The sequence below is a fragment of the Pristiophorus japonicus genome, chromosome 3 (assembly GCF_044704955.1).
Source record: "Pristiophorus japonicus isolate sPriJap1 chromosome 3, sPriJap1.hap1, whole genome shotgun sequence".
In the NCBI taxonomy this organism is placed as follows: Eukaryota; Metazoa; Chordata; class Chondrichthyes; family Pristiophoridae; genus Pristiophorus; species Pristiophorus japonicus.
Genome location: NC_091979.1, coordinates 87,261,954 through 87,289,238, shown reverse-complemented (window position 1 = coordinate 87,289,238; position 27,285 = coordinate 87,261,954). Strand labels below are relative to the sequence as shown.

At 46.7% G+C, this 27,285-nt stretch overlaps 1 protein-coding gene across 1 annotated transcript in view; it reads right to left on the bottom strand.

Moving 5' to 3' along the window:
• Nucleotides 1–27,285, bottom strand: part of slc38a11 (solute carrier family 38 member 11) — a 135,453-nt gene that overhangs the window by 79,234 nt on the left and 28,934 nt on the right. Inside the window, exon 6 of the mRNA XM_070873645.1 lies at nucleotides 13,150–13,256. Coding sequence (XP_070729746.1) covers nucleotides 13,150–13,256 — 107 coding nt within the window. The remainder of the gene's footprint in view (nucleotides 1–13,149; nucleotides 13,257–27,285) is intronic.

Genomic DNA, 27,285 nt, shown 5'->3' with positions numbered 1-27,285 from the left:
TCGCAAACTATTGATTGTTGAAGCACCGAACCTGAGTAAAGCCATAACGATAGCCCAAGCATTTATGTCCACCAGCGATAACACCAAACAAATTTCGCAGCATAAAGATGCATCGGCAAGTACTGTACACAAAGTAACATCATTTTCAGGCAGGAATGTACATAGCAGAACGTACACGTCTGCAGCTGCACGACCTCAGATGACTCAGAGTCCGCCATCATGTGAAAGCAAGGCAATTAACCCCTTGTTGGCACTGCAGAGGTGATCATCGAGCCCATCAATGCCGCTTCAAACACTATGTGTGCAAAGGCAGTGGAACAATGGGACACCTCCAGCGAATGTGCAGACGAGCTGCAAACCTTGCAAACCACCACGTTGCAGAGGAAGACCGATCCATGGTGGATCAAACTGAACTAGAGACTCGAACTGAGGAGGCAGAAGTGTACGGGGTACACACCTTCACCACGAAATGTCCACCGATCATGTTAAAAGTTGAACTGAACGGAATTCCAGTTTCCATGGAATTGGACACGGGTGCGAGTCAGTCTATCATGAGCAAAAAGGCCTTCGAGAGGCTGTGGTGCAACAAGGCTCAAAGGCCCAAGGTAAGCCCTATTCATAGCAAGCTGAGAACTTACACTAAAGAGCTGATCCCTGTAATTGGCAGTGCAGCAGTAAAAGTCTCCTATGATGGAGCGGTGCATGAACTACCACTATGGATTGTACCAGGCGATGGCCCCACACTGTTCGGCAGAAGCTGGCTGGGAAAAATCCACTGGAACTGGGACAACATCCGAGTGCTTTCGTCCGTCGACAACGCCTCATGTGCCCAGGTTTTGAGCAAGTTCTCGTCGTTGTTTGAGCCAGGCATTGAAAAGTTCTCTGGGGCGAAGGTGCAGATCCACTTAGTTCCTGGTACACGACCCATCCACCACAAGGCACGTGTGGTTCCATACATGATGTAAGAGAAAGTGGAGATCGAGCTGGACAGGCTGCAACGAGAGGGCATCAGCGCGCCGATTGATTTCAATGAGTGGGCCAGTCCGATTGTTCTGATTCTCAAGGGCGATGGCATGGTCAGAATTTGTGGGGATTATAAAGTAATGATTAACCACTTTTCATTGCAGGACCAGTACCCTCTACCCAAGGCAGATGACCTATTTGCGATGCTGGCAGGAGGGATGACATTCACCAAGTTGGACCTGACCTACATGACGCAGGAGCTGGTAGAATCTTTGAAAGGTCTCACCTGCATCAACACGCACAAAGGTTTGTTCATCTCCAATAGATGCCCGTTTGGGATTCGATCGGCCGCGGCTATTTTTCAAAGGAACGTGGAGAGTCTGCTAAAGTCGGTTCCGCGCACTGTGGTTTTCCAGGACGACATACTGGTCACAGGTTGGGACACCATCGAACACTTGCAGAACCTGGAAGAGTTCTAAGTTGGCTAGATCATGTGGGACTCAGGTTGAAATGCTCGAAGTATGTTTTCCTGGCACCAGAGGTCAAGTTCTTAGGGAGAAGAATCGCAGCAGATGGCATCAGACCCACCAACGCCAAGACGGAGGCCATCAAGAACGTGCCGAGACCACAGAACGTGATGGAGCTGCGGTCATTCCTGGGACTCCTCACTTATTTTGGTAATTTCCTACCCGGGTTAAGCACCTTGCTAGAACCTCTACTTGTGTTGCTACGCAAGGGAGATGACTGGGTATGGGGGAAATCACAAGAGACAGCTTTTGAGAAAGCCAGAAATCTGTTATGGTGCAACAAACTGCTTGTTCTGTATGACCCATGTAAACGTTTAGTGCTAGCTTGCGATGCGTCTTTGTACTGGGTCGGGTGTGTGTTATAACAAGCAAACGAATCGGGAACATTTCAACCGATCGCTTATGCATCCAGGAGTTTGTCCAAGGCTGAAAGAACCTACAGTATGATTGAAAAAGAAGCTCTAGCATGTGTTTACGGGGTGAAAAAAATGCACCAGTGTCTATCTGGGCTTAAGTTCGAGTTAGAAACTGGCCATAAGCCGCTCATATCGCTATTCTCAGAGAGCAAAGGTATTAATACCAATGCCTCTGCTCGCCTCCAAAGATGGGCGCTCACGCTGTCTGCATATAACTATGTAATTCGCCACAGGTCAGGCACAGAGAACTGCGTTGATGCTCTCAGTCGGCTACCATTGCCAACCACCAGGGTGGAAATGGCACAACCTGCAGACTTGCTCTTGGTGATGGATGCATTTGAAAACCAAAATTCACCCGTTATGGCCTGCCAGATCAGGACCTGGACCAGCCAGGATCCTTTACTGTCCCTTGTAAAAAAAACTTTTTTCTCCATGGGAGCTGATCCAGCATCCCAGCGGTGATGCATGAAGAGATCAAGCCATTCCAGCGGCGCAAAGATGAAATGTCTATACAGGCGGACTGTCTTTTGTGGGGTAATCGTGTGGTTTTGCCGAAAAAAGACAGGGAAACGTTCATACGCGACCCACACAGTACCCACCCAGGCATAATAATGATGAAAGCTATAGCTAGATCCCATGTGTGGTGGCCCGGCATTGACTCAGATTTGGAGTCTTGCGTGCGCCAATACAACACTTGCTCTCAACTGAGCAATGCACCCAGGGAGGCACCGCTAAGTTTGTGGTCATGGCCCTCCATGATCCCATGGTCTAGGATCCACGTTGACTTTGCAGGCCCGTTTCTAGGCAAAATGTTTTTGGTTGTTGTGGATGCTTATTCAAAATGGATTGAGTGTGTAATAATGTCTGTAAGCACATCCACTTCCACCATCGAAAGCCTACGAGCCATGTTTGCCTCGCACGGCCTGCCTGATGTTCTTGTTAACGACAATGGGCTGTGCTTCAGCAGCGCTGAATTCAAGGGAGTCGTGACCCGCAGTAGGATCGAGCATGTCACTTCTGCTCCGTTCAAGCCCGCATCTAACGGCCAGGCAGAACCGGCAGTCGAAACCATCAAGCAAAGCTTGAAACGTGTGTCGGAAGGCTCCCTGCAGACCTGCCTGTCACGAGTCCTGCTCAGACACCGCACAAGACCCCACTCGCTTACCGGGGACACCTGCTGAACTGCTCAAGAAAAGTGCACTCAAAACAAGGCTCTCTCTAGTCCACCCTGATCTCCATGATCATGTCGAGGGCAGGCGGCATAAACAAAGCATGTACCATGATCGCGCAAATTTGTCATGCGATATTGAAGTCAATGACCCTATATTTGTACTCAACTATGGACATGGTGCCAAATGGCTTGCTGGCACTGTCATAGCCAAAGAAGGGAGTAGGGTGTTTGAGGTCAAACTTGCAAATGGACTAACTTGCAGAAAGCATTTGGACCAAACCAAACTGCGATTCACAGACATCCACAAGCAACCTGAAGAGGACACCACCAACTTCGACCCTCCGATACACACACAAGTGGCAACCGACATCATGGTTGACCACGAAGCTGAACTCATCATCCCCAGCAACCCAGCAAGGCCAGCAGCACAGCAGCCCAGCGAAGGCCCAACCAACTCACCTGCACCTTTGTTTGTACTGAGACGATCGACTCGGGAGCAGAAAGCCCCAGATAGTCTCACCCTGTAAATAAGTGCACTATTGACTTTAGGGATGGGGGGGGGGGGGGGGGGAGTGGTGGGGATTGATATTATGTATGCAGCACCTTGTACCCAGCATTCTACCACCACTAGAGAGCGCATCTGTTGAAGTCCCAAGGGATCCCAGCATCCCTTGGGAGCACTGCATATTAGCAGGCCTCCCATGCTGTGCCAGCACTCTGGAGTCAAAATAAAGAGACTAAGTTCACACTTACTCAAGTCTACAGTACTCAGTCACATTGCTTTATTTGAGACAACACCATAAGCCTTAATTTTGCTAACAAGTCTATTTTTTTAAAACTGTCATGGGATATGGCCGTTCGCTGATGATTGCAGTGTTCAGTTCCATTTGCTATTCCTCAGATAATGAAGCAATCCATGCCCGCATACAGCAAGAATTGGTCGACATTCAGGCTTGGGCTGATAAGTGGCAAGTAACATTCGCGCCACACAAGTGTCAGGCAATGATTGTCTCCAACAAGCGAGAGTCTAACCTCCACCCTTGAAATTCAACATTACTATCGCCGAATCCCTCACCATCAATATTCTAGGGATCACCATTCACCAGAATTTTAACTGGGCCAGCCACACAAATACTGTGGCAACAAGAACCGGTCAGAGGCTGGATATTCTGAGATGAGTGTCTCACCTCCTGACTCCCCAAAGCTGTTCCATCGTGTACAAGGTACAAAGCAGGAGTGTGATGGAATACTCTCTACTTGCCTCGATGAGTGCTGCTCCAACAATACTCAAGAAGGTCGACACCATCCAGAACAAAGCAGCTTGATTAGCACTCCATTCACCACCTTAAACATTCACTCCCTCCACCACCGGCGCACCGTGGCTGCAGTGTGTGCCATCTACAAGATCCAAGAATTGAACTGCTCGTTGATGTAAATGTATTTCCTGGCTTTCATAGACAGGCAAATACATGTTGCAAAAAATGTACATAGAGGTTTTAGGGACTGAAATTGCAACCCCATACCCCGCCGAAAATGCGGCGCACCTACCGCGTTTTGAATGTTTTTACCGCAGCGGTAGATGTGGTGGCCTCTTGCGCAAAATTCCGCTCTGTGGCTTTTTCTTTCGAACGGCCCAGATGCTGGTCATAATGGGGGTGGATGTGCAGTGGAGAGCGGAGGTTCGGTAAGCAGTGAGGGGCGGGCGAAGTATCCGCCGCTGTCATTCATCAGCGTAGCACTGATGACATCATCATGCTGGCGCGTCACCACGACTCTCCCCTTCTTTAAGTTAGGACCACCTGGGCAGGACCGCCATTTTACAAGCACTGCAAGCACAGTGCACCGACAGTAAAAGCTGTCAGTGGCACCGAGAGCATGATTTTCAATGCGGAATTTCGCGTTTGGGGGGGGGCACATTGGCGGTGCGCGTTCTAATGACGCACTTGGGACGGATCGGTAGCAGCGGTGTGGAAGTGGGTGGAGCGAGTCACCGCCGGGATACCGCAGGAGCGAAATTTTCAAAATGGCGGCCATTCCACGAAAAATCGGTGGCCATTGCATTCCGCAGCATGGCCGCTGATTTCTGGCGGTAACAGGCCTTAAGGGAAGGGGAAATTTTAGCCCCTTACTTTTGAGAACTGATCTTAGCATTATCCAATCTTTGCAAGGTTAGAATTAAAATTAAGATTAATTCTTCATCTCATGTTAATGATGGAAAGACTGCTATTGCAACTTTTGTAGATCAGCCTATTGGCTTTTTCATTTAATAATGTGATTCCATTTAACAACTTTGTTTCTAGTACTTATTGATAATAAGGGAATTGTATGAAATGAAATGTAGATTATTCAAGAGGAATACTGCTTCTAAACATTACTCCAAATATTGGGCTCAATTTTGCCCAAAGCCATTTTTTGGTGTATTGCCAGAGTTACGCCCGTTTTTCTAGGCCAGAAATACTCCAAAAATATTTGTGCCAAGTTTCCCCGCTGTATTTTTCAAGACTGGTGCCATGCAGCCTTTCCGTTCGCCTCGGGGCGTGGAGCTTGCTGTCTGCGCCGAAAAAACGATGCCGCACCTTCTGTGCATGCGCAAAAAAAGACATTGTTGACGTTATTCCTATGGGTGTGCATGCGCAATACAGCTGCCGATCAGCAATCGCCCATTTTTAAAGAGCCAGTTGTGTGTGTGAGAACGTTGAGTGCTGTGTGAGAACATTGGAAAAATCGGAGCTGCAATACAAGATGCAATGCGGTGCAAGGACCAAGAATTTCTAACAGGATGAAGGGGAGGCACTAGTTACTGTGATTAAGGCCAGATGGCAGGAGCTGGACACCAGCAGAGGTCACATAAAAGTTCCACCCAAAGAAATGAAGAAACGCTGGAACCAACTTCCACAAGATTACTGTGCAATGGTGACCACCCCGAGATCTGGAGGCCAGTGCAAAAAGAAATAGCAGGAGCTTGGTCAAGTAGTTAGTGTAAGTAATATTTTCATTTATTCATTGCAATTGTAAATGTAAATGTGACCAGCTGTATATGTCCCACCCAGCAGAAAGACACCCTCTCTAAAAAGTTATATTTTCATCTTTGCAGAGGAAGTTGGCATATAACAAAAGGGAAAGAACTCGAACAGAAGGAGGCCCGGCAAATCTGCATCCCTGAACACCCTTGGAAGAGAGGGTCACTGGTTTGATGGGTCCTCCCTGGAGAAAAGCAACCACCACTGCACAAGCTGGGCCCACGCTTGAGGAAGAGGGTAAGTCCTGCAAATTCCACAGTCTGGCTTTGCAAAATGTTAAGTACTGCGCGGGCTAGCCATGCTTCGGTTCATGGGGATGTCTCCATCAGCTACGCTTCGGTTGATGCAATGTGCTATCATTCATCATGGTCCTTCAAATCAGCCTGTTGCCTGCGCTGTGTGAGCCTACTCATGCCACCCACCCTGCCCCCTCCTCTGCTGCTAATCATTTGTCTGTTCTGTTATACTTTGTAGAACTTGAGGCCAACCCTGATGGTGCAGAAGAAGATTCAGACACGGACGAGCCTGAAGAGGAGAACACCTTCCAATGCCACCTTCCAGACCAAGAGCATGCGGGTGAGGGGGAGGTGGAGGGGATGGATAAAGCTCCATCTCTTGTACTCACTTTAGAGGAGGACTGGTGCCACCCATTGAGCTGTTAAACCACTCATCAGGGAAGGGGCTGAGTGTTGGTGGGATATTCCATGGTTTCCCACCGTACGAGGCTGGAAATTCCAATGGGGTGCAGTGAGGCACACCCAGGACCCCACCGTCCGAGGCTGCAGGTCCTAGTGTTGGGGTGCATCGAGGCACACCCAGGACCCCACTGTCCAAGGTTGCGGGTCCCAGTGGTGGGGTGCAGTGAGGCACACCCAGGACCCCACCATCCGAGGCTGCAGGTCCTAGTGGTGGGGTGCAGCGAGGCACACCCAAGGCCCCACCGTCCGAGACTGCGGGTCTCGGTGGTGGGGTGCAGCGAGGCACACCCAGGGCCCCACCATCCCAGGCTGCGGGTCCCACTGGAATGCTGCGAGTCATACCCAAGGTGAGGAGGGGAAGGAGAGCTCGACCATACTCTCTTGTGGTGCAGGATCTAACAGATGTGGTTCACATGATGGCAATGAGTGCGGAGAGCATTGACCTTACCCGATCATTCCTGGACACCATCAGTGGGGTGGGTGATGAGGTATCCGGATTGTCGGGAGAAGTAACAACACTCTCACGAGAAATGGGAACAATGTCCGGGACCAGGAGTGAGGAAATATCTCAGTCAGCTGAAACCATGTCAGTGAACATGAGGGAGGGAATGTCATAGGTAGCTGAAACACTCTCGGTGAACATGAGGGACGGAATGTCACAGGTAGTTCAGACATGCTCAATGAACATGAGAGAGGGAATGTTGCAGGTAGTTGAGACATGTTTGCTCAACATGAGGGAGGGAATGTTGGAAATCATTGAGACACTGTCCGGGCTCATGAGGGAGGGCATGTTGGAGTTAGCTGCTGCAATAAGGGAACACGCCCAGACCCTGCGCCCAATGACAGAATCAACTGCCACTCCCACTCCAATCTCCAGACCAGCCTCTGAAGAGCCCCAAGCCGGGTTCTCCACATTGCCGACTGCCCCAACAGGTGCACATTACCCAAGATGTTAGAAAGAATAAGCTTGGTACCAACCCCAGAAACACCGTGCCATCGCCTGCGGGCAGGGGAGGTGGAGTCACCAAGACCAAGCATGGCGGGTGGTCTTAGAATAAGGTGGAGGAGAGATGGGTGCAACCTTTCTTTGTTGCTGTTGTTGTTGTTATTATTGTTACTGTTGTAACTGTTGTTCTCAAATTAAGTTTTTTGTAAGTTATGTACATTTACGTTTAAAGTTAGTAAGTGATCTTAAAGTTTTTAAGTGATCTTTGAGTTTGTAATTGATCTTAACTGAAAACTTTAAAATTTGATACAAGAATATTTTTTATTTAAGTTAAGTACAAATCTTTGTTAAACTTTTGAAAAAAAATATTTTAAATTATAACTGAATCATTTACATTATTTGTTCCATTATTAGCACAATTTTTGAAGTAAACAAGAATCATTTCCATCATTTGTTCCATTAACACAACACATTACGGAACAGGTCCAAACAGTAAACATGGTCCATGTGGAATAGTTGCCACTGAGCCTTCAGGCAGCAAAGCGTTCATGGATGAGCTGCTGGCGCAAAGCTCGAGCAATCGTTAAAGGGGCACGATGGCTCGTCCTCCTCTGCCGCTGTGGTCCGGGTTCAGGTACTTGCATGGCTTCCTCAGCCTCGTCCTCTTCCTCATCCTCCTCCTGCTCATCATCTGCATTTTCCTCATCATTATAATCAGCCACTCTCACCGCAGGTGGGTCTTCTACGACCAGCTGCTGCTGCCTCATGATGGCTAATTTATACAATATGCAGCACACAACAGTGAACTGGCAGACAATCTCAGGGGAGTGTACCATGAAGCCTCTGGAATAGTCCAGGCAATGGAAATGCTGCTTCAATATGCCAATGGCCCTCTCTATTATGCTGCGCGTTGCAATGTGCGACATGTTGTATTTCAAGTCAGCTTCCGTCTGGGTTAGGCATAGGGGCATCATGAGCCAGGTGGTGAGGCTGTACCCTTTGACTCCCAATAGCCAGCTCTGCCCTTCTGGCTGCTGCTGAAACATGGCAGGTATAACACTCGTGTAGGATAAACGCATCATGGGTGCTCCCAGGGTATCTTGAATCAACTAACAGGATGCGATGCATGTCGTCACACACGAACTGTACATTAATGGAGTGGAAGCCTGTACATCTCGGAATCCTCCAAAGGTGCTCGCAAGGTGATGTGGTAACAATCAATGCAGCCTTGTACCTTTGGGAAGCCAGCAATCTTGGAGAAACCCACAGCCCTGTCACGCATTGCCTGGGCGGTCATGGGGACCTTTATGTAGTAATTCCTCTGGGCATATAGTGCAGCAATCACCTGCCGAATGCAGACATGTGTTGCATGTTGAGAAATGGCGCACACATCCCCAGTGTAGCTTGGAAGGATCTGGATGCATGGAATGAAAGTGCAGCTGTAACCTTCACTTCAACTGACAAAGCAGTCCTCCTGAAGCTTCTAGGTTGCAGGTCTGCTTTCACCAACTCACAGATCTCAGTTACAACTGCTTTGCGGAAACGCAGCCTTCTGACACAATCTCCATCACTCAGGTGCAGGTACGAATGCCTGTCTCAATATACCTGACGTGGGTAGGACCTCCTGCACAGCACCCTACGGGCTCCGAGGTTCCTGATGTGATGACGGCGAATCAATTGTTTCCTCCGCAGCACCATTATGCAGAAGGCTCGCACAAGGTATGGCACTGTCAGTATTGCCCCCATGCTTAAATGTTATCTTTGCAAGAAGCTCAAAACGGCAGGAGGACAAGACAGGTTATTTGTTTTCTCTCCCCAAGGTCTGTATGGACCACACTCAGGTCTGAACAAGCACAGTGATCGGGAACCCCCCTGGGCTCATTGCAGTCTTATTTCTTCCAATCGCGTTCAACAGCACCTTCCATTCCCTCCCCCTCCCCACCGGCCCATCGCCGCCCCCCCCCCCCCCCGCGGGCCCCCTTTGATGCCTAGCGCAGTCTTCCGTTCGGTGCCTCCCCCCACCCCCGTACTTGTTTTGCAACCGAACCCCGAGCCCCTTGTCCGGGCGCAGGGCCGACTCTGCTGGCCGAACCTCCAGCCCTGTTTGAAGACGTTCGCTGGTGGCGTGTGAATTAAAAAAAAAATGAAAAGTTCAGAATTCCATCAAACTTCCATCTGCTCTGTTATAAGGTAAAAAAAAATTAATCTTTATTATGCATATTTAAAGCTTTCTTATCTCCCTCCAAAACTTCAATGAGAAACAATGGCTTCTTTCTGTGCCGATTTTTCATTGTGCACTGCTTTCTCTTAGCTCACCAGAAGGTTTTTTGGGAGTGGCCAGATACGCCGACCAACTTTTTCGGGGCAAACTTTGTAAAATGATAAAAACTGGCGCAGACATGAGGTAATGCCCCCGATGACGTAAAAAAAAAAGCTAACCTAAAAAAATCGTAACTAACTCAGTTACGCTGGTGCAGATTCCTTGGGGAAACTTTAATTTAAAAACTTACGCCAAAAAAATTGTCGCAAATGACAGGCGAAAATTGGGCCCATTATCTTTATAATGGCAAATAAAGAAGCACTTATTTGATCATGGGACACATTACCATTGAGCCTTATTTTGTCCTTATGTATGCACTTTCAGCAGAGGTCATGCATCGTGACAATCAGCAGAAACCCGAGTTAATTTTGTCCTTCCAAACTCAGGGATTTTTAAATAACTGTAGCATCCCTATCAGCACTTCGACTGAGATCAGCTCAGTCAGCACAGACCAGATTCAAACCTGGTTCCTTCCTGTTATTTTGACACGACTTTTCACTCTATATCTGTTAAGCAACAGGGAGAGCACAAGAGTTATTTCACTTGTTTTTTTTCACATATTTCTTTTATTAAAATACCTAGAGTACCTTTTCTTCCATAATACGCAAGGGCTGATTTTAACCCTGTCCGCCTGGTGGAAATCAGACGGACAGGCAGCTAAAATAGTTGCAGTGACCCTCCCCCTCAGATCGTGCTGCTTTCCCGCAGATTGCAATTTTAACCTGCTTATTTGAGCAGGAAAGCGCGATACTTGCCGGCAGGTCGTCGGATTCTTCTATAAATATTTTGGGCAGAAATGTACTGCCGCTGAGAGGGCGGGATCGGCAGCACTGAACAGACCCGACACTAATTGGCTAGGGAGACAATTTAGATTATTAGGAGGTTGTTGTTAAAAGCCAATTAAACATGATTTTGTCCTGTATTTTGCACGAGGTTTATGGCGCTTGGGGATCACGTCAGGAAAGTAGGTCGGGTGTTCCATAAGTATTCATTCTTCTGAATAGTTGACAGCTGCAAATGTGGTATAAAAGCTACCATTTCACAGCTCTTCACTTCCCAATCTCAGAAGCTGGAATCTTCAGAATTTGGAAGACACATCTGAGCTTTATGCAGGTTGGTAGTGTTTTGGAGTAAACTCTCTATCGACTGTCACCTCCTTGGAACAACCTCTCTCTGTCATCTCAACTTCACTTACCATCTAGTCCATCAGCATCGGTGCCCTTGGAAAAGATCTCACCTTAGTCCTCAGAATCCCATCACGATCAGCCCCAACTCCAGCATCACGAGGCAAACCAGCATTACCAGGCACACCAGCATCACCAGGCACACCAGCAGCACCAGGCAAACCAGCATCACCAGGCAAACCAGCATTACCAGGCACACCAGCATCACCAGGCAAACCAGCATCACCAGGCACACCAGCAGCACCAGCATCACCAGGCAAACCAGCAGCACCAACAACACCAACCTTCTCCGCAATCAACTGATGCTGTAAAGGATAGAGGGCATCAGCACCCGACCACATTACTGCACGGCAGGCCAGAGATGGCCTCACCATGGCCAAATTTACTTCAATTGATGCTGTACACCCTGGCTGCCACATGATGTACCAGGTTTGCATCACCCCACACCAACACCATAAAACATCCCTGCAATGCCCCAGCCATTCCTTTTACACTCATCACCATTGTGGGTGTTACCATTATGTCTGACCATTCATTGCAACTCACTAAGCCACTTCCAAAAGTGCAAAACAATCTGTCCAGGACCGGCAAGTGTTGAAACTAAAGATATTTATGTTTGACACCCTTGTTAGTTGCTATGATTGGACGAGGATGAGAGTGAGTGTGAGGGGTGGCTAGTAAGATGGGGAAGTGATAATGTGGATAGAGAGAAAGGGATGGGTGGAGGTGCAAGGTAAGTTGGTGTAAGGATGTGCAGGAGTAGGGTAGGGAAGGCAGAGTGATGGGAGTGTGATGAGTGGTACAGCAGGATGAGGTTGAGTGTGGCTTTGTACGAACGTTTCATAATCTACTAAGATAATTGAAAGGTTTGCGACACTGTAGCCAGGTCCTCCTGACCACATCCCTGCTTGTGCCCTCCTGTGCAATGTGCAAACGGACTGCGTTGGTCTCCTGGGCAGTCTCTTCCATCCATTGGAAGGGAAGAGAACCTCCTTGCATGCTGTGACTCCCTCCAGAAGCATATAGATGGAGTCATGGGAGAGCCTCGGTGCAGCCGTGCACCTTTGAGCAGTGATTGTCAGTGTTTGCAGCACCTCAATGCTGTAGAACACTGATGGCACAACTGTCAATATCAATGTGGATATAGTCTCTTATAAGGAAATAGGCTGATGATACATCATCAATTGACGTCATCAGATCCGCTTCCTTTTAATTGGCCGGGAACCTCGCTGGGCGGGCTTAACAAGGCCAATCAAGGTAAAATCACTTGGAGAGAGTGGGATGGAACTGGCAGCGGGCCGGGACAAAATTACAGCCTTAGATTGGGTTCCGATGACATCACCGGGTCTGATTGCAATTCAGTTTGAGGCTTGTGCGAGGAATTTGTCATGGGTTACTCACCAGGCAAACTTGATGGCAAGTGGATGTGAGGCCAGAATAGTCCCAGAAAAAGAAGTTATTTTTTTCTTAATGTTCCATGTGAGCAAGGAGGAGCAGGAAACCTTCGGCCTCCTCTCCTCTGGGCTTCCCTCCCTCTCCCCTGATCGAGAGATCTTTGCGACCCCCGCCTAACCATTTACCTGACTACCGGAGACTGTTCTTTTGGGTCCCTGGCGGTGGCTTCTTGATGCCCAAAATCCCGCTCCCACACTTTGCCGGGTTTGACCGGGAGACTTTCGAGGCCCATGCAAATGAACCTGAAGTCAAAATCTCCCAAGCCTCACGTTGTGGAGGGCCAGAGAGATTCCCCTCGCCCCTGCCCGCTGACACATATCGGTAATTAAAATTAGGGCTCTAGGTTTTTTTTTAGTTAAAATACAGATTATAGCAGTGAATAGATTATTTACAAAAAATCTTCAAACTTTTAATACGCATCAGTTAATAAAAATGAAAATAATAGTCACCTTTCCTAAGTTAGCAATGTTGCGATACAGGGACAACGGAAGTGTAAGCAGAATGGTTGTTATCATAATCACAAAATGCCTCTCTGCTAATATGCTTTCAGGACCGACTGGAAAAAAAAACAGATGACACAGCAATGTTAGAATTTAATTTTACAAGGGAGTTTCCTATATAAACAAACAAAATATTGCACTCATTTACACACCAGCTGCCATTTGCCTAGCATTCTGAACTACGTGGAATAATATTGTGGAGAATCTCAACTTTAACATAACATTTTTCAATACATGGACAGCAATAATTTTTCACCTTTCTTCTAACCTGGTAACTTCAATGTGCTTAAATCTTGAAGTCAAAGTGGTCAAAGGTAGAGTTCTTCAGAACCAATTTTCCAATCAGCGTGGCCAGTGATTCCAGAGTGGAATGTGGAATCAGGACCCAGAGGTTGTACAGAACTACGTTACATCGTGTGCAATCTTCCAGCCAACTCATTTAGGTCAGCCTAAAGTTTTCTCATCAAAAATGGATAATAGCTTCACTTAAATATAATAGATTTAAATGAATTGCAGCTTAGGGTAGGATTGTGCAATGTCTTCCTTTTGCCCACCTACAATCAGACCAAGGGAAGTTCCTTTGGTGACGGAGCTCTGAAAGAAGAGTTTTTAGCAACTTTTATTAAAATTCCTAATTTACAAAATGCTTCAGTACTTTTTTGAAATTTTAATTAATTTAATTGGTTCTGAAGAACTCCACCTTTGACCACTTTGACTTCAAGATTTAAGCACATTGAAATACTGCATGTTTTTTTGTTACAAAGGGTATTTTTTTGTCACAAAATATTTACGTGGAACCTTAATTGGAATTTAAACTAGTGGGATATTTGTTGTTTGCTGATTCACCAAAAAGTGACTGGTATCGTACAGATCAACTTAGAAAACCACCAAAAGCTGATCAACAGATGCAAAAATATTGACTTTCCCCACCTCCCCACAGAAAAACCGACTCTAAAATGGCCCAAAAGTGCAAGGAAACATAGATTTGTAGCTTGAACTGTAGGTACAGGTGCAGCGCCTAAAATCCGGAACCCTCGGGACGGAGGCCGTTCCGGATTCCGAGCTATCCGGACTTTTGATTTGTTTTCTGAATCAGGAATCTGGAAACACCTGAGTCCAGGTTCGGTTATTTCGGGATTTCAGAACGTCAGAAATAGGGGGAGGGGGGATGATTCCCGCCGAAGAGCTGTTCGGGCTGTCCGGCCCCGCCGAGCAGGATGTCGTCGGCGGGCCCCACCAAGCAGGTTGTCGGGCGGACCCCGCCGAGGAGGTGTTCGGGCGGGCCGGCCCCACTGAGGAAGATGTCGTCGGGCAGCCCCCGCCGAGGAGGTGTTCGGGCGGCCCCCGCCAAGGAGGTTGTCTGGCGGGCTGACGAGGAGGCCCCAAAGTAAGGGCAGCGGCGGAGAGCGGGGTGAGGTGACCGGCGGCGAGGTAAGGGCAGCGGGGGTGAAGCGAGTGGCTGCGAGGTGAGGCCCGAGGTCGGGCAGCGGCGGGGCCCCGAGATCGGCAGGGTCGTCGGGTCCAGATTCCGGAACATTTTACGGATTCCGGACGATGCTGCCACCGATCGGTCCGGAGTTCAGATTCTGAAACTCCAGATTCTCGAAGCTGCACCTGTATACCTAACATTTCTCCATTCATATTAAGAGGGGAAAAAGTTCATAAAAGCCTGTAGAGGGATCCAAATACTAAAGATCTAAAATTGAGGTTTGATTTCTGGTGCTTTACTTGGTGCATTTTGCAGCAGTTTGGATTCTACAATGAACACAGGCGATGCAATGTTCGAAATCTTAAAAAATGTGTTCAATTTTATTGAGAGCTGTGCTCTATTCGAAATAAAGAAGCTGCATTCATAAAGCACCTTTCATGATCGGTGGGCATTCCAAAGCGTTTTACAGCCAATTAAGTACTGTTAAAGTGCAGTTACTGTTGTAGTATAGGGAAACGAGGCAGTCAAATTGCACACCGCAAGGTCCCACAAGAGCAATGAGATAAATGACCAGATGACCTGTTCTGGAGAAGGTGGTTGAAGGAAAAACATTGGCCAGGGCACAGAGAAAACTCCCCTGCTCTTTTTCCAATAGTGCAATGGGATACTTTATTTCCACCTGAGTGATCCAAAAGTCAGTGCCCTCAGTTCTGAATTCTCAGCCGAGATTGTGTGCTCAAGTGTCTGGAGCGAGGCTGAACTCATGCTCTTCAGATTCAGAGACAAGGTTGATACCTAATATTTAATTATTTTTCTTTCGAGTGTATTTCTTTCAGTAGCAAATCATTTATCACTGTAAGAATAAAAACATTTTAATTTAATACAAAAAAGTGCCTCATAGCAATCAAGGGAGTCAAACTCAGTCTTACTGAACATTGGGAAGCAGCTAGAAAATTTAGAGCTGTACACACTTATTCCAAATGCTGCCCCGTGCTAATTATTGAGTGCACACGGCATACTCCCCAAGAAAAAAAAAAATTAAACGTGAAAAAAGTGTGTTATAATTAGAATTAAACAGGATTATTTTGCTGGCAGTTGATTTTTTTTAAACGAGACAAAAAACACCGGAAAGGCAACTTACATTTGGGGTTTCAGTCGACCAAACAGACTATCACTTCCTCAAAAGCAACCTCAACAGTCTCCCTTCACTTCCAAATCTCCTCACAGTTCACCAAGGCATTCTCCTCCAGTCACCCCCAATTCAGACTCTCTTCACCTCCAACTCCCCTGTTCACAGATATTCTCCTCCCATCATACCCCTTCCCTCCACTTCTGAGAGCCTCTGTCTGCCCAACTCTTCCTCTGTCCAGGAGGAGCAGCAGCAACAACAACTTGCATTTATGTAGTGCGTTTACCATCGGGTGACTGATATCAGCAACCAGTGAAATGCCATCATGTGCATATTGGTAACGTGACCCATTTTTATCATATCTTCGAATTCATCTCTTCATCCTCCCACAGGTTCATCAAGTGTATTCTCCAGCTGGAGAAGGAAGATGACTCCTCAGAGGAAGCTTCAGTCTCTGAGGGTGCACTGACATCAGACCCATGCGCACCCAGCACCAGCGCAGATACACGCACCTCGGTGGGTCCTGTGCGAGATAGAGCAGTGTTGTCACCTGATGGCTCACACGTCACAAGTGAGCAAGAGCACATGGTGTTGAAAAGGACACCAGTGGAGACTCCACACTAGAGGGTGAGGACACTCTCAACTCTGCTGAGCTGCGTGCAGATGTTGAACCTCAAGGGCCAAGTGGATGATCTTGGAGGAGCAGCAACAAATAAAACAGGGAAGGTGGCTCAGCCGTGGCCAACAAGGGAAATTAAGGATAGTGTTAAATCCAAAGAAGAGGCATATAAATTGGCCAGAAAAAGCAGCAAACCTGCGGACTGGGAGAATTTTGTAATACAGCAGAGGAGGACAAAGGGTTTAATTAGGAGGGGGAAAATAGAGTATGAGAGGAAGCTTGCTGGGAACATAAAAACTGACTGCAAAAGCTTCTATAGATATGTGAAGAGAAAAAGATTAGTGAAAACAAACGTAGGTCCTTTGCAGTCAGATTCAGGTGAATTTATAATGGGGAACAAAGAAATGGCAGACCAATTAAATAAATACTTTGGTTCTGTTTTAACGAAGGAAGACACAAATAACCTTCCGGAAATATTAGGGGACCGAAGGTCTAGTGAGAAGTAGGAACTGAAGGATATCCTTATAAAGTGGGAAATTGTATTAGGGAAATTGATGGGATTGAAGGCCGATAAATCCCCGGGGCCTGATAGTCTGCATCCCAGAGTACTTAAGGAAGTGGCCATAGAAATAGTGGATGCATTGGTGATCATTTTCCAACAGTCTATCAAGTCTGGATCAGTTCCTATGACTGGAGGGTAGCTAATGTAACACCACTGTTTAAAAAAGGAGGGAGAGAGAAAACAGGGAATTATAGATTGGTTAGCCTGACATCGGTAGTGGGGAAAATGTTGGAATCAATTATTAAAGATGAAACAGCAACGCATTTGGAAAGCAGTGACAGGATCGGTCCAAGTCAACATGGATTTATGAAAGGGAAATCATGCTTGACAAATCTTCTGGAATTTTTTGAGGATGTAACTAATAGAGTGGACAAGGTAGAACCAGTGGATGTGGTGTATTTGGACTTTCAAAAGGCTTTTGACAAGGTACCACACAAGAGATTGGTGTGCAAAATCAAAACACATGGTATTGGGAATAATGTATTGACGTGGATAGAGAATTGGTTGGCAGACAGGAAGCAGGGAGTCGGGATAAATGAGTCCTTTTCAGAATGGCAGGCAGTGACAAGTGGAGTGCCGCAGGGCTCAGTGCTGGGACCCCAGCTCTTTACAATATACAGTAATGATTTAGATGAAGGAATTGAGTGTAATATCTCCAAGTTCGCAGGTGACACTAAACTAGGTGGCGGTGTGAGCTGTGAGGAGGACGCTAAAAGGCTGCAGTGTGACTTGGACAGATTAGGTGAGTGGGCAAATGCATGGCAGATGCAGTATAATGTGAATAAATGTGAGGTTATCCACTTTGGGGGCAAAAACACGAAGGCAGAATATTATCTGAATGGCGGCAGATTAGGAAAGGGGGAGGTGCAACGAGACCTGGGTGTCATGGTGCATCAGTCATTAAAAGTTGGCATGCAGGTACAGCAGGTGGTGAAGGCGGCAAATGGTATGTTGGCCTTCATAGCTAGGGGTTTTGAGTATAGGAGCAGGAAGGTCTTACTGCAGTTGTACAGTGCCTTGGTGAGGCCTCACCTGGAATATTGTGTTCTGTTTTGGTCTCCTAATCTGAAGAAGGATGTCCTTGCTATTGAGGGAGTGCAGCGAAGGTTCACCAGACTGATTCCCGAGATGGCAGGACTGACATATTAGGAGAGACTGGATCGACTGGGCCAGTATTCACTGGAGTTTAGAAGAATGAGAGAGGATCTCATAGAAACATATAAAATTCTGACGGGACTGGACAGGTTAGATGCGGGAAGAATGTTCCCGATGATGGGAAAGTCCCGAACCAGGGGACACAGTCTTAGGAAAAGGGGTAGGCCATTTAGGACTGAGATGAGGAGAAACTTCTTCACTCAGAGAGTTGTTAAGCTGTGGAATTCCCTACCACAGAGAGTTTTGATGCCAGTTCATTGGATACATTCAAGAGGGAGTTAGATATGGCCCTTACAGCTAAAGGGGTCAAAGGGTATGGAGAGAAAGCAGGAAAGGGGTACTGAAGGAATGATCAGCCATGATCTTATTGAATGGTGGTGCAGGCTTGAAGGGCCGAATGGCCTACTCCTGCACCTATTTTCTATGTTTCTGTGTCAGTTGCGAGAGGCTCTGGCAGCTTTTGCAGCCGTGATGTGTGCGGCTGTACAGAAAATGAAGGAGTACATCTCCAACATGAGCACCACCATTTCACAGGTGATGGCGATGATGGCTCTTCCATGGAAATGATGGCCACCTGCATGGAGCAGCAAATGTGCCAGTCACACGAAAATATGCTTGCTGCAAACAACAGTTTGAAGACACTCACTGACCTCATCTCAAGGAGGGATATGAATGTTGACTTGGGCGTTCATCGCCCCACTGATGTACAGCAAGATGCTCTCCAGCTCTTTGCTAGCAGGGAAGTGCGGGTGGCCCAGGAGAGGGATGATGGGGAGAGGGAACATGCAAGTGGGAGCTCCCCTCAAAGCGCTCACACTTCTCCCCCATTGCCTCCCCCTCAGTCAGAGCCCCAGATGCTGCCTCGGATCTTGATGGCCGAGTCTGCCCCTTCACAGTCACAGGAGGAGCAGACATTGGTGGGCCCATCACAGGCTCCAAAACCCAGAGGACATCTACAAAAAGTGTCCAAGCAGTCAGAGCAGGGAAGTGAGCAGCCTGTCGCTACCTCTGCTGAAGCCACAGGGGTTGCACCTTGTCGAAGCACACGTAAATGAAAAAATACACAATCCTAGATCGACAGGGGGATGCACATGGGTGTATGAAAAAAATTACATAGGATTAAATAGGATATATGGCATAGAACCAGGCCATTCAGCCCAACCAGTCCATGCTGGCACTTATGCTCCACTCGAGCCTCCTCCCGTCTTTCCTCAGCTAAAGCTATCAGCATAACCCTCTATTCCCTTCTCCCTCATATGGTTGTCTAGCTTCCCCTTAAATGCATCAATACTATTTGCTTCAACCACTCCCTGTGGTAGCGAGTTCCACATTCTCACCACTCTTTGGGTAAAAAAGTTTCTTCTAAATTCCCTATTGGATTTCTTGGTGACTATCTTATATTGATGGCTTCTAGTTATGCTCTTCCCCACAAGTGAACACATTCTCTCTCGATCAAAACCTTTCATAATTTTAAAAGACCTCTATTCGGTCACCCCTCAGCGTACTTTTTTCAAGACAAAAGAGACCCAGCCTGTACATCCTTTCCTGATATGTGTATCCTCATATTTCTGGTATTATCCTTATAAATCTTCTCTGTCTCTGCAACCTCTCCAGTGCCTCTATATCCTTTTCATAATATGGCGACCAGACCTGTAAGCAGTACTAAGTGTAGTCTAACCAGTGTTCGATACAGGTTTAGCATAACTTCCCTACTTTTCAATTCTATCCTCTTCTTCTTCTTAGGCAGTCCCTCAGTCTAGGGTGACTTGCTTCCACACTAAAAATGAGTTCTCAGGTGACTGATGAATCCAATGCAGGACCTACAGTCTCTGTTATGGGTGGGGCAGACGATGGTTGAAGGAATGGGTGGGTGGGATGCTTGGGTTGCCGTTCGTTCCTTTCGCTGTTTACGTTTGGCTTCAGCTTGCTCCCACTGGGGATGTTGTACTTTTTCAAGGAGGCTTTGAGGGTGTCCTTGAAGCGATTCCTGTGCCCATCTAGGCTCACTTGCCATGTCAGAGCTCTGAGTAGATTGCTTGTTTTGGGAGTCTCATATCGGGCATGCGAACAATGTGGCCCGTCCAAGAGAGCTGATCGAGCGTGGTCAATGCTTCGATGCTGGGGATGTTGGCCTGAGCGAGAACATTGACGTTGGTGCGCCTATCCTGCCAATGGATTTGCAGGCAGTGTTGGATTTCGTCATCGACGTCTGCCCTCCTTAACAGTAGGCTCCCGAGTTATGGAAAATGGTCCACATTGATAATTTAATTTCATAGTTCCTCTCTGCCTTCCTAATTGTTTTTTTGACTTCTCACCTGATCTCTTCATTTTATCCCTGATCATGCACTCCCCTGCTGTCTACGTACTTAATGTATGCCACTTTCCTTAGCCTAACAAATCTAGAGCCCTCTGGATGTCTAGGGACATACAGGGTAACAGGGTAAGATAAAGAAAAAAAGGGAAGCTAATGACAGATACCAAGGGCTAAATACTGCAGAATCTCTCGAGGAGTAGAGAAAGTCCAGGGGTAAGATCAACAGGGATATTAGGAAAGCAAAGAGAGAGCATGAAAAATTCTTGACAAGTAAAATCAAGGAAAATCCGAAGATGTTTCAGAAATATATTAAGAGCAAGAGGATAACTAAAGAAAGGGCAGTGCCTATTAGAGACCATAGAGGTAATCTGTGTGTGGAGGCGGAAGATGTGGGTATGGTTCTTAATGAATACTTTGTATCTGTTTTCACAAAAGAGAGGGGCGATGCAGACACTGCTATCAAGGAGGAAGAGTGTGAAATATTAGATGAAATAAACATACTGCGAGAGGATGTATTAAGGGGTTTAGCAGCTTTGAAAGTGGATAAATCTCCAGAACCTGATGAAATGTATCCCAGGCTGTTAAGCGAAGAAAAAGAGAAAATAACAGAGGCCTTGACGATCATTTTCCAATCCTGTCTGGCTTCAGGTGTGGTGCCAGAGGACTGGAGGACTGCTAATGTGGTGCCTTTGTTTAAGAAGGGAGAAAGGGATAGACCGAGTAATTACAGGCCGGTCAGCCTAACCTCAGTTGTGGGAAAATTATTGGAAAAAATGCTGAAGGACAGGATAAATCTACATTTAGAAAGACACGGGTTAATCAGGGACAGTCAGCACAGATTTGTTAAGGGAAGGTCGTGTCTAACTAACTTGATTGAATTTTGAGAGAAGGTAACCAGAAGGGTCGGTGAGGGCCGTGTGTACGATGTAGTGTATATGGATTTTAGCAAGGCTTTCGATAAGGTCCCACATGACAGACTGGTCACGAAAGTAAAAGCCCATGGGATCCAGGGCAAAGTGGCAAGTTGGATCCAAAATTGGCTCAGAGGCAGGAAGCAAAGAGTAATGGTTGATGGGTGTTTTTGTGACTGGAAGGCTGTATCCAGTGGGGTTCTGCAGGGCTCAGTGCTGGGTCACTTGCTTTTTGTGGTATACATCAATGATCTAGACTTGAATATAGGGGGTATGATTAAGAAGTTTGCAAATGATACAAAAATAGGCTGTGTGGTTGATAAAGAAGAAGAAAGCTGTGGACTGCAGGAAGATATCAATCAACTGGTCAGGTGGGCATAACAGTGGCAAATTGAATTTAATTTGGAGAAGTGTGAGTTAATACTTTTGGGAAGGGCTAACAAGGAAAGGGAATACACATTAAATGGTAGGACATTGAGAAATGTAGAGGAACAAAGTGACCTGGGAATGCATGTCCACAGATCCCTGAAGGTAACTAGCCAGGTGGATAAGGTGGTTAAGAAGGCATACGGAATGCTTGCCTTTATTAGCCGAGACATAGAATATAAGAGCATAGAATAAAAGGGTTATGCTTGAACTGTATAAAACACTGGTTTGGCCACAGCTGGAGTACTGCATGCAGTTCTGGTCATCGCATTACAGGAAGGACGTGATTGCACTGGAGAAGGTACAGATTTATGAGGATGTTGCCGGGAGTGGTGAATCTTAGCTATGAGGACAGATTGGATAGGCTGGGCTTGTTTTCTTTGGAACAGAGGAGGCTGAGGGATAGTGGATAGAAAGGGCCTATTTCCCTGAGCAGAGGGGTCAACAGCCAGGGGGCATAAATTTAAAGTAATTGGTAGAAGGATTAGATGGGATTTGAGGGGAAATTTCTTCACGCAGAAGGTTGTGGGGGTCTGGAACTCTCTACCTGAAAGGGTGGTAGATGCAGAAACCCTTACCACATTTAAAAAGTACTTGGATGTGCTCTTGAAGTGTCGTAACATGCAGGGTTATGGACCTAGAGCTGGAAAGTGAGATTAGGCTGGATAGCCTCTTGTTGGCCGGCGCAGTCACGATGGGCCGAAATGGCCTCCTTCTGTGCTGTAAACTTCTATGATTCTATGATTAGTGTTTAGTTTATTCTTTCCTTTTCGAGGAATATATTGTTCCTGCTCTGTTGAACACTATTTTAAATGTTTTCCATTACTGTTCTATCTCGTTGTTTGCCAATATTGTTGCCCATTTTATTTTCCCAAGTTCTATTTTCAGCCCCTCAAAATCAGCTTTTCTCCAATCTATTGCCCTGGTTTTTGTTTTATTTATGTCCTTCTCAATTATTGCCTTAAAGTGTTAAAATGTTAATGTTAACTTTCAGTTATATTTATAACACACATAAATTTATATATTTGCACAGCTTTCTCATCTTGTCCATTTTTGCCTGCTACTTAGGAAGTGGTCTTGTCACTTGGAATGAATGGTGTCATTACTTAACCTTGAGAAATGGGGGTTTGGGTGACAGGAATAGCTTGGTCATTGTAGGACTGGTTTGTGGTGTTATTGGGGTTGCGGGGGCGGTGGGCAGGGGGGGCGGTTGCGGGGAGTTGGTACAGCATCTGGGAGCCAGATGGGTGCACTGGTGCAAATTAGGTAAATCTAGCCATTATGAGGCCATCCCGGGCATCCCAGGCTGCAATGTGCACCGCTGCTGGTGCCATCTCCACCTCAGGTTCCTCCTCTTCCTCCTGCTGAGTTCTACCCATTTCTCTTCCTCATGTTCCACCTGTTCCTCCTCCTCCTCTGAAGAGGCTGTACACTCTGCGCCTTACTTCTCCTGCAGCTCCAGTCCTCGTTGTTGTGCTATGTTGTTCAATGCGCAGCAAACGGCGCTGATTCTGGATACCCCGGCTGGTGCGTACTGAAGGGTTCCTCCAGATCTGTAAAGGCATCTGAAGCATATCTTAATCATGCCAATTGCTTGTTCTATGACACTTCTGGTGGACATGTGGCTGTCATTATAGCACTCCCCGGCCTCATTACTTGGCCTCCACAAAATTTGTCATCAGCCATGTCTTCAATGGATAGCCCTTATCTGTAAGCAGCCAGCTGGTAAGTCTGTTTGGAGGTGTGAAGAGCTGAGGGAAGGTGGACTGGTGCAGCACGATAAAATCATGACAACTGCCAGGGAATCTGGCGCACATATGCATGAAGATCTTTTTATGGTTGCAGACAAGCTGCACATTGAGGGAGTGGAAGCCCTTGCAGTTCACAAACACTCCTAGTGATGTGGGGTACCTTGATGGCCATGTATGCAGTCGATGACACCCTGCACCTGTGGGAAGCCAACCAGAGCAGCAAAGCCGAACGTCCGCTCTGTAACACTGGCTTCACCAGTGGCCAAAGTTTACATAAGTGGCTGACGTGTGAAACTTGTCAATCAGTCACCTGGGTGATGCATCTGTGGGTGGCTGACTGCGAAATCCTGCAAATGTCTGCTGCAGATCCCTGGAGGAGCCTGCAGCGAAGAAGTGCAGGGCAGTTGTGACTTTGACAGCCACTAGTAAGGAATGTCCACCAGGTCCTTTGGGCAGCAGGTCTTCTTCCAGCAAGTCACAAATGTCTGCGATGACCTGGAGCGATTGCCTGTGTCTCCTAAAGCTCTGCTGTTCAGTCATGTCCAGGAAGCTCATCCTCTGCCTGTATACCCAGTGTCGGGAGTATCACCTCCAGCGCAGTGCACCTCTGTGCTGATCCCCTCTCTCCTGTAGAGCATCAGGTCGGTGAGGAGAAGCCAATGTTGTGGTTGCTGCTGCTGGTATGGCTGCTGCTGCTGGTGTGGCTGGTGTTGGTGCTGGGGCTCACCTTGGTCCGTTTCTGTGGTCCAAGGTGAGACAGCATAAGCGGCACCCATGCTGATCTAATAGATGGCAGGTAAAATGGAGATCTGAGGCACAATCCTGCAATGTTCTGATAGTGATTAGCAATGTGGTGAGAGTGGCTTCTGAGGTTGCAAAAATCACCGGAGAATCCTGAAAGCTAAATCTCTGCGCAAAATGGAGTAAGCAAGGGCCTTTCCATTTGCCAAATAATCACATGTAATGTGTGAGTAATGATGTGTTTTTTCCAGCTCTCAGTTAATGGACTTGCAGTAAGTCCACTGAGCTTCTGCCTCCCCTTCACAGGCAAGCTTCCATAGGTGCGTGAATCCTGTGCGCAACAAGTTAAGGTCAAAACCTGATGTTAAAAAGATAGTTGAGGCTCTCTCAACAAGCAGTTAAGTACCACCTCTCCTGAACGGGTCCGTGGCGTGCCTCGAAATGCGCCCGAGTTAAATGTGGAAGTTGGCGGGATGACAGCGGGTTCCCAACGCACTGTCAATTTCTGCAAATTTAACTGCTGACCCATCCCCAAACCCGCACTATCGGCACCGAAAAAATTTCAGCCAAAGTATTTCATGGTGGAAATGGCATCAAGATAAAAGATGTATCAAGGAGATTAACAGGTATCAAAGTGGACTATCTGCCCCCACTGCTGTGCAACCAGCCATAGCTACAGGCTCAGCCCACCAATCTGGAATGACAGGATCTACTTGAAAGAGGAAAAGGATGACCTTGAAGGACATGATTCTCAGACAGAGAGCCTGTGGTATCTGCTGCAATGACCACCTAGAATCAACCTGCACCATATGTAAAACCTGCTTTCTGCCTAAAATGGGGGCCAACTGCACTATCAGCCATTGTACTGTCCATACAAATATCAATCAGGTGCCTGATGTATTGATCAGCACTTTAATCTCCCTTCTCACTGAATAGCAATAGCAGCATACCATGACTGCCCTATACCATTCCAAGGGGTCACCTCACAATAAGGGCATCAAGTTCCTGCTCTTTCTCTACTGCAACATTTGGTCCTCCTCATCTGTGTATTGTTGCTCACTTAGTTCTCAAGATCACCAACAATATCCTTCAGGATGTGTATAGCTGTACTGGGATTTGTTGATACTGGTTTGTGGAATACAGAACTGCCATTGACCCAGATCACCTCTGGTGCTGTCTTGTTCTGGGCCACTGGCAGTGCTGCAGGAAGCTCGTTCAGGCCGACAATGATAGAAAAGGAACAATCTTAGAAAACTGGTCTCACTACACACCTTAAAACAGAATCCATATACAAGATAATAACTGTGTGCAATGTTTGTGTGTATCCTATGCGGGAGTGAATAATATGGGTTGCAAGATGCAAGAGCTGGATGACACTCGTCTTCAGTTTGGGGAAAGCTTGCAACCTCCATGGTGGGAAAATTATTGGAAAAAATCCTGAGGGACAGGATCAATTTTTATTTGAAAAGAATGGATTAATCAAGAACAGTCAGCGTGGATTTGTTAAGGGAAGGTCGGGTCTGACTAACTTGATTGAATTTTTTGAGGAGGTAACCAGGAGGGTCAATGAGTGCAGTACATATGATGTAGTGTATATGGATTTTAGCAAAGCTTTTGATAAGGTCCCACATGGCAGACAGGTCACAAAATAAAACTGCATGGGATCCAGGACAAAGTGGCAAGTTGGATCCAAAATTGGCTCAGGAGGCAGGAAGCAAAGGGTAATGGTTGATGGGGGCGTTTTTGTGACTGGAAGACTGTATCCAGTGTGGTTCCGCAGGACTCAGTGCTGGGTCCCTTGCTTTTTGTGGTATATATCAATGATCTCGACTTGAATATAGCGGGTATGATTAAGAAGTTTGCAGATGACACTAAAATAGGCTGTGTGGTTGATAATGAATAAGAAAGCTGCGGATTGCAGGAAGATATCAATATACTGGTAAGGTGGGCGGAACAGTAGCAAATGGAATTGAATCCGGCTAAGTGTGAAGTAATGCATTTAGGGAGGTCTAACAAGGCAAGGGAATACACATTAATTGGTATGACACTGAAAAGTGTAAATAAACAAAGGGACCTTGGAGTGCAATGGTCTACAGATCCCTAAAGGTAGCAGGCCAGATAGATAAGGTGGTTAAGAAGGCACATGAAATACTTGCCTTTACTAGTCGAGGCATGGAATATAAGAGCAAGGAGGTTATGCTTGAACTGCATAAAACATTGGTTAGGCCGCAGCTGGAGTTCTGTGTGCAATCTGGTCACTACATTACAGGAAAGATGTGATTGCACTGGAAAGGATGCAGAGGAGATTTACAAGAATGTTGCTTGGACTGGAGAATTTTGGCTATGAGGAAAGATTGGAGATGCTGTGTCTGTTTTCTTTGGAACAGAAGTGGTTGAGGGGAGACCTGATTGAGATGAATAAAATTATGAGGGGCCTGGATATAGTGGATAGAAAGGACCTGTTTCCCTTGGCAGAGGAGTCAACAACCTTCTCTGGGTCAGGTCTCTTCCCTTTATATTATTTTCCATCTTGTCATGCATGCAAAGAAGATTTTGTTAAATGAGGAGCACATACACAGTAATAGATATATGCCCAGCCTGCAACCTACATGTCGGAAAGTGACCATGCATCATCCAGGTTGCATTGCAATGATTCTGGATTAAAATCTTTGGAGCTGTGAGTATCTTGAGTCTTTATATTGTAAATTGCAGCTGCAGTATGCATATGTATGTTCAGCAATTGAACAGCTTTGAAGTTGTGCAAAGGCCATCATTAATGGAACAGATTACATAAGAACATAAGAACATAAGAAATAGGAACAGGAGTAGGCCATATGGCCCCTTGAGCCTACTCCGCCATTCAATAAGATCATGGCTGATCTGATCATGGACTCAGCTCCACTTCCCTGCCCGATCCACATAACCCCTTATCGTTTAAGAAACTGTCTATTTCTGTCTTAAATGTATTCAATGTCCCAGTTTCCACAGCTCTCTGAGGCAGCGAATTCCACAGATTTACAACCCTCCGAGAGAAGAAATTTCTCCTCA